The sequence below is a fragment of the Mchenga conophoros genome, linkage group LG17 (genome assembly GCF_057382185.1).
Source record: "Mchenga conophoros isolate Kocher_MC1m ecotype Shallow Benthic linkage group LG17, M_conophoros_male_GT1.1, whole genome shotgun sequence".
Taxonomy (NCBI): Eukaryota; Metazoa; Chordata; class Actinopteri; order Cichliformes; family Cichlidae; genus Mchenga; species Mchenga conophoros.
Genome location: NC_140542.1, coordinates 11,320,773 through 11,328,930, shown reverse-complemented (window position 1 = coordinate 11,328,930; position 8,158 = coordinate 11,320,773). Strand labels below are relative to the sequence as shown.

At 39.4% G+C, this 8,158-nt stretch overlaps 1 protein-coding gene across 2 annotated transcripts; it reads left to right on the top strand.

Annotated features, from left to right (window-relative positions):
• The first annotated feature begins 346 nt into the window (after window positions 1-346).
• On the top strand, window positions 347-3,617 carry LOC146555118 (regulator of G protein signaling 21-like). 2 transcript variants are annotated; one of them, XM_085252945.1, is made up of 5 exons: window positions 347-881; window positions 1,179-1,238; window positions 1,543-1,604; window positions 1,758-1,924; window positions 2,092-3,617. In XM_085252945.1, the coding sequence occupies exons 1-5, from the start codon at window positions 802-804 to the stop codon at window positions 2,278-2,280; spliced, it is 558 nt and encodes a 185-aa protein (XP_085109071.1). In that variant the 5' UTR covers window positions 347-801; the 3' UTR covers window positions 2,281-3,617. The 2 variants fall into 2 exon arrangements, with proteins under 2 accessions (XP_085109071.1, XP_085109070.1); XM_085252944.1 differs by having other exon boundaries at window positions 353-881; window positions 1,540-1,604.
• The last annotated feature ends 4,541 nt before the right edge of the window (window positions 3,618-8,158 follow it).

The following is an 8,158-nucleotide window of genomic DNA, read 5'->3' as shown; positions in this document are numbered from 1 at the left end:
TAAGGATTTCCGCCTGCAGTTTGACGATGGTGGAAGGCTTCAATAATAAAGTAATAACTCTGCAGCTGAAAGATGAGAGTGGTCAGGATATGATGTTCTGACAGTCTTTCTGGCTTCCTGCCTTGCGGAGCCTCTCTGTTGCAATCAATTTGCTGTTTCCTCTTTCTCACTCATGACTGTAGCCTTGTGTTGTGCACATTTCTACCACATCTTGACGAATTTCCCTTTTTTGGGATCAAAAAATGTTAAATATGAAAGACAGAAGGACAATCCCAATATTTGGTTTCAACCGCCTTCTCTTTTACATCCCATTTAATGGACTCACTACACAAACAGCGTGCGAAGGTCACGATTTGCTTATCAAAGTCACTGTTGCTGTCATTTGCATCTGTGCTGGCAGACTAAAAATAATGGGAACACAGCAAGCTTTCAGCCACAGAGAGTGCTGTTTGTTTGGCTAGTCCGGTTAGGAGGCGGGAAGGAGCAGCAACAGCAGAAGGGAAGGAAAAGAAGCAGAGACATAATAGGGAGTAAGGCATCAAGGCGAGGGAGGGAGACATGCATGCAAAGCACCGAGTGAGTATGTGTTGTTTCTAACTGTGAGGTAGAAGGAGGAGGAGAGGGAGGGAAGGAAGGGGTGCTTCCTCTTTAGTTTAAGCTTCTGATGTATCCCATCAACCCCAGACCGTCAACAGGAAACCTTGGTATAAAAAGCTGCATTGCAGGGGGAATCCTCCTAAGTGTCTCTCAGCCACAGCATGACCAGGACCGAGAGCCCGAGAGAGTGGACTTAATAAAACAATGCCAAGCTTAATCGTCGAACCACCCAACACACAGCGCTTCATCATGGACAGAGATGACAGGAAGAGAAACAAAAACATGTGAGTGAAACTTTTGACTTTAACGCTGAGCTGGAGTTTCCAGTAAATGTGCTGACTTGGAGCTTGACGAGAAAATCTCGAGCTGTTTAATAGCAAATAGTGTGGTGACATAAAAAATATGTTAAAAATACTTCATACTATCTTTGAAAATAGCCATTCATCTTATATAACGGCACGAGTCACTGTCTTTTCTAAACACCAGCCCTCCTAACATTCTTTGACACATTCATTGGAAGCTAATCGAACAGCAATAAATGCAACAGGGATATATTCATATATTTTTTATTCCCTACACAGTGGAAAGAACTTTATGTGCCGACTCCAGTGCATGTTCTCTCACTCCTCCAGCTCTGAGAGGTAAGGAGACTTATGGAGTGTTTTGCATACATTTCAGTTTTAAAATAGCCAGCCTGCGCCTATGATTTCCATCTATGGCATCATTGAAAGGATTCAAATGATCCTGAGACACCATGTTTGCTTTGGCACAGCACGCACACCAACCCGGCATATCCCAGGGTTCGGCATTTTTGTCTGAATTCGATAAGCCCATCTGCTATGCTTTCTTAATGAGTGTGCTTCTGTGTGACTCGCACCCTTTACAGCTTCGCTTTGCTCAAATTTGATTCTGTTAAGTAATCCAACTTGCATTCTCTCCCAGCAGGCTAAGTTTAGAAGATACCCAACAATGGTCACAGTCACTGGAAAAGCTTCTCGAGTCTAAATGTAGGTTCCTTTTCCCCCTGAGAGTGAGAATGCTGCTAAAACAATATTGTGTTTGTAAGAATGACAGTTTGGGCAGACTGATTTGGGTTTTTTCTTCTTTTTTTGTTTTAAATAAAAGCTGAAAATGGGCTTGTTTTATTTGCTTCACCTCAGATGGACTGGCTACTTTTCGCAACTTTCTCAAGTCCGAATACAGCGACGAGAACATTGAGTTCTGGCTCACGTGTGAGGACTACAAAAAGATCAAGTCTTCATTCCGAATGTCCTCAAGAGCCAAGAAGATTTATGAGCAGTTCATTAAAGCAGAATCGCCTAAAGAGGTAACTTCAGAGTCACACACAGACACCGTTTCCCTTACATATTGTCTTTATATGTCAGTGCAAGCAGTCCTCTGAAAGAGGAGAGAAGTGCCAGCTGAAATGTTGAATCTCACATCTTTTGCTCTTGGCTCAAATCCCCTCATTCCTACCTTTGTGCTTCATTCCAGATCAACATCGACTATCACACCCGAGAGCAGATCAAAAGGAACGTCAAGACTCCCACCATGCACTGCTTTGACGACGCTCAGAAGATCGTTTACGGGTTGATGGAAAGAGACTCGTACCCGCGGTTCCTCCGCTCGGACATTTATAGAACTCTTCTGGAGAGCCTCGCCGCCGACGCCATGAAGGGATGAAAGCACGGCCAGAGGAGGGGAGAGAAAGGACATAAAACCCATAACTGGAATGTTTGAGCTCCTTCAGGTGGAAGGACTGACAACAAAGATGGAAGAAGGGCCAACCGGCACAGCACACGCGTGCAGAGGACTTGTTCCTCAGTGTCCAGAATCAGCCCTCAAGCCCCGTCACGGAAGTATCTCCCCCCGACTCCCTGCCACCTCACACTTAGCATCACACACATGAGGACTATATAAGAATGAGAAGCACAGGCAGATTTCTCAATATCAAGCATGTAGTGTGCATTTTCGCACTGGATCATGAGTTTGTGTGCGCACTTTTGACAGTGAATGAATCAGCGGGCTGGTTGCCTCTCGGTCTGACTGTAGAGCTGCGTAAGCAAACCATTCAGTAGACGCCCTTTGGCCTTTTTTGGAGACGTGTTTCCTATGCAGATAAGGATAGAGGATGTAACATGTCACGGTCACACTTGAGAAACTGTGTGTATGCGTGTGTAAAGAGGGAAAGAGAGCGAGCATTTTAGATGTAGTGTTTTTAACCGTCACTGATTCAGAATAAGCTGTCATGAAAAGAGCCGCCCAGTTACGGGATGACAGCACCAAGGAAGACAACAAATCTATAGATTTAACACTGATAAGCAATCATCAGTAAAAGCATGCAGAAGGCCACCTAGCAAGAGCCACTCATGGACACTTTCTGTTTTTTTTTTTTAAATAATGTAGATTGCACCGATATGGGGTTTGAAAAACTGATGATTTAGGTTTTTTTTAGTTTAAGCTGTCTATAGACGTTATTTTGTGCCGATATTTAATATCCTTTAGGGTTGTTTTGAAACTACAAAAAGTAAAAATAGTTTGTTTCAATAAAAATAACTATTAATGGTATAGTTTTGTGATTGCAAGAAGCCTAATCATGTATATTTTTTGTGTGGGATCTGAACTTGCCGTTTCTAGCCGCTGACGTCTAGCCTAGTGACGCAGCGTGTAAAGACTAAAATCTAAGCAGAAACCTTACAACGCTGAAATGTCATGAGTTGTGATTTTGTTTATTTAAGTTTTCTGGCGTGGAATGATTATAGAAATAGGATGTCTCACATTGCATGCCGGGATGTCAAAACTCCTTTTATACCATGAGAATAGGCCCGATTGCTGATGTCCAAAGCGCACTGTGTGAATGTACTCTTAGGGAGCTGATAGTTAAGTTAACTTAAAAAGTTCAATGTTGTGTTATTTATTTTTCATTGTCACCATTTGAGTACAAAGTTTGCTGCAGTGTTTAAGTACTTGTTAAACTTGTTAGGGATTTGAATTACATTAAATTATTACATTGAACCACATTTACATTATTTTATTTGCCTACCTGCAACTAAGTGAATTTTTCAGTGTTGTGCACCACCCTGCGGTGTAGGTCCTTCTCACTCACAATGTCACTTTTAGAATTCTGATTACAGTTTTGTGGTCTATTTATAGAAGGCTTCAAGACACTTAGAGTGAAACAGTTCTTAACGCATTTCATTCAAAAAGAAATGGGATGTTTGCACGTGGTTGTGGGTTTTATGTTATAACAGACATATGCAAACATTTGCATGCAAACATGTATGCATGGGAATGTATGTACCTAAGTACAGATTAAGCTCATTAACTTAACAAAATCCTTTCAAAGATCACAAAGAGTGTTAACTTCTAGTTTTAATTTCAGTTTATGAAATGACATTAGAAAAAAAAAATCTCTAAAGATATCGGACCAATATATTGATTTCTCGCAGTTTCCTGCTATCCTCTTTTTTTTCAATCACTGAAAGGCATCTGGTGTCTTGAAAATTAAGCTCGTAACAGATATGTGCTGTTTCAGAAAAAGGAAGGCACGAACTTCCAGTTTCTTGTGAAATCAGACATTGTGAGAAATGAGATTTTCTCTGCCTGACTTTGTACCTTCTCTGTTCCTTCCTGGAACGTAGTGCAGCTGAACAGGCGTCACTGGAGCAGATTAACAAGGCTCACAAAGGCTGAAGATGTGACATGATATTCACACAATACACAATAAAATAAACAATCATTACAAACTTTTTTTTGTGGTAATTTTAAAGAATTCTGTGCCAAAATTATAATTTTTCAGTATCTTCACACTGGGCTTGATGCACAGACTCGATAAAATGATAGTGTGAGTCACCTTCAAGTAACGTAGGCATTTAATATACTCAATTTTAGCTTTATGGCCATCGCTATCTTGATTTTTTTTTTTTTTACAGCAAAAAGAGACCATAATAGGGTGAGAAAGTGAACCCATAATAATGCAAACTTTAAGTTTTAGGTTTTAAGTAATAAAATGTAAAGAGCTGAGCTGTAAAAAATTTCCATGCAAGTCTATGTGGATTGTTTGGAGGCAGCCCATAGACTGTAAATAAAATGACTGATGTAGCGTGCAGGCATGATAAGTGAAACTAGATGACAAGTGGTTTTTAATGGCCCTGAGGAAGCCCTTAAAAACCAGCTCCCTGTGACCACTGTAACTACTTTTTCTGATGATTTAATGGTCTAATTAGCCCTTTTATGATTTTCTGATTATAATATACAAAATTAACCTCATGTTTTATTGATTATGACTTGAGACAATCCAAAAGACCGCAATCTCATCAGGTTTCTTGATAGTTTTTAGTTACTGCAGAGCAAGATATCATATTATAGATTTCTACACAAATGAACTTTGATTAAAAAAAAGAAAAAATTCTATACAGGATTTGCTCTCTGCTGGCTATTTGAAACCATCACAGTTTCAAGTATTTCCACACTGGGTTCACTTTTCAGAACTGGAATCTACGTCAGTCTTTTCTATACAGGCTTATAGGCCAACATCAAGTGGCCCTTCAAGGACTTGCAGCGCTTGATTTTTTTCAGTCCTGGATTATTATGTGGTATGTTTGCACCACTTAAAGGTGCAAAATCTAATGTTGGCAGTGCCTTACGTCAAGTTTCTCTCTGTGTTTCATTCCGCCAAGGTCTAATGAACAGGCAGTAATGCATTATAAAGCTCACATGTGGCATGTTACCACATTAGCCAATGGAATTTAAATTATTACCTGCTCTACAAAGTTTACAAAGTAACAATTAAAACACCTTTTGGAGAGCAGTTGTACACTAAAGCAGAGAAGGCCGCCAAAGCAATGCTAACTGTTTTGGTCTCCTTTGAAGATCATCTGCATGCTTAAACACAAGCAGCAACAGGGTTTGCGTGGTTGAGGACAGGACGCTTGTCAACACAGCAGCAGGTGATTTGCTGTGGTACAGTCTTTGATTAAAATGCACCCCCATCAACACTGTTGTCAACTTAATTATGTGCTTGTTTCACAAATACACTGTTGGACTGGGCTCAGCTGGCAAAGTGCACCTTCATGTGGGCATGTCAACACTATAAGGACAGTGCCTCACAATGGGGGGAAATTTTTTTTCAGTAACGTGGTCCAAAAATATCGGTACTGTGCAGCATGTGTTAATAATTTCTTGTAACTTTTGACTAACATCAATGCTAAGGGTGCAGCCTTCATTTGTACACACAGTGCATTTTGCATGCACTCTCTGTCTGACTTCCCAATACAGTACATGTCTGCCATTGCAGAGTATGAATTCATTACACAACTTTGGCCACATCTTACATTTCACATCCAAAACACTACCGATCAATGTTGTTTGTAGTTTCCAATAAAAGGATTGAAAACCAGCTAAATTAGCCCACAGTGAAAATTTAATTTTGAAAACGTAGCTAAAAGATGTAAGTATTGATGAGCATTGCTGTAGCTAGGATTTCAGCTAAATACAGCACACAATAAAAAAAAAGATTTTAAAGAAATTGTCAAATGGGTAATGTAACTATTTAATGTTTTCTCATTGACAACAGCTAGTCACACAGTTCACGCTGCAAATATTGAGTTTCCCTGAATAAAAGAGTGCCACTCAGGTCAAGAATGGTTGGTCAATAACAGTGAAATAAGGCATATTGCCATCACAGTCACATGTGCATATATTATGGATTTTATTGTGTTAGATATTGGTTGCTTTTGAGCTTCCCCTTGACATGACATATTTTCTAATATGCAAAAGCTTGGCATGAAATTTGAAAAGGTTTAGAATTTACTGGGAAACCTATTACAAACAAGGTAAAAATAAATAAATAAAAATTGGCCATATCTACAAATGCTTGTGAATGCTGGCTGTTTGAGGACCGAAGAAAATAATACATCAGTCATTTCTTCATTAGTCTTAAGTGGACAAAGAACACAGTACTGTAAAACCTCTGAGAGAAACCCTGCCAATATTTACTTGGAAGCATCAGGACTGTTTTCACTTAAATTAAGAGTCACTTATATTTTTGCTACTGCATGTCCTAATATGCATTTGCTTAGAGTGCAATCTGTACAGTACCACTGCTAAGGATTGCAGATGTGAGACAGCTTAGTTCATACCAACAATTTTTGATATTTAGAACCAAAACTAAATCCAACTTAATAAAAACTAATTTGTGTGTTTTGCATTAAGTCAGAAATAAATGTAAGCTTATGTGAGTAAATGTGAGCTTTAAGTTGGCAGTGACGCCTTTGACTTAAGCCTCTAAGGATTTTATACATGACTAGAAGAAAGATGCCATTTCTGACAAACTGACTAAAGCGTTTCTTGTGTAAAGACACTAAAATTTAGTGTAAAGGGCAATCCACATTCTAGTATGGCATCTTTTTAGAGGTCTTTTGACATCTGTGACTTATTGTGCCTTTTATAGTGCCTATAATCATAACCAACATGAAATCGAAGAAAGCTCCAGAGTTACACGCTGTAACTAACAGCTAAAAGTTGAAGAAAACAAACTGGTGGTTTTCATGTTTCAGCTTCATACTTTATGGTTATTACTGTGGTGTTGAGAGAAAAGTGATTGACTGAACAATTGAAGATGCAAAATAAAAGTTGTTACTATGTAGGTGACATCATCTGCATATGTGGGTATTTGTTGTAGATGCAGATTAGATTAGGTGTAGTTTTTACCCATTTTCCCTGACTCTGTACTGGCCTCCACTATATAAACAAACGGCTTTTGTGTTTATTTTATTGGTGCCACAATGAATTGTTGCTGGCTCTGTCTGCCTCTTGAGCAATATCATGTCCTCTTGTATTTCTTTCAGAGTTTTTATGGGTTAGTGTTGTCCTCTATGTTGTTGACTGCCCGTACTGCCCCTGTGGACCCATGAAATTTATCATCCTCTGCTGCCAGTGACCAGCTACGACTTTTATGACTCCGAGAATTAAATATGTCCACATGATAAACAAATGAATAAATAATGACGATAAAAATACAATGAGCAGCTTTCCATAGTAGAATGTGCTGAAAATGGCATCCTCTGTCAGCCCACCTGACACAAAACCTTTCGAGCCTTTGTGTAAGATGTGCCAGGACCTGAGTCTCAAGCCACTGAGTTAGCAATTATGGAGGCAAATTTAGAGCAAAATGCTTGAGCTAATGAAACAGGCTGCCAGTATGCACCACTGTTTATTTTTTCACTTGGACAGGATCACTGTTATGAGTAAGCCAGCAACCTGTACTTCCTGTTAATATGCCAAAACAACAACATAGCAGAATCAGTTGCCATGGAGAGGTTTTTGCTATCCCAGGGCCCAGCAGACTAAGCATAAATAGACAGTATATACTATTCTCATCTTAGCTTTGCTGATACAGAAAAATACAGGAAATAGGGGTCAGAGATAAGTGACAATGCAGAACCTTTCGCTTTCACTTGTATACTCAAGATGAGGCCTAAAGTTGGGGACTTCACATGGCCATTACCTCTCCTTTCTGTTAATCTGATGGCATCTTAACCCGTCTTAGTAAAAAGTTGCG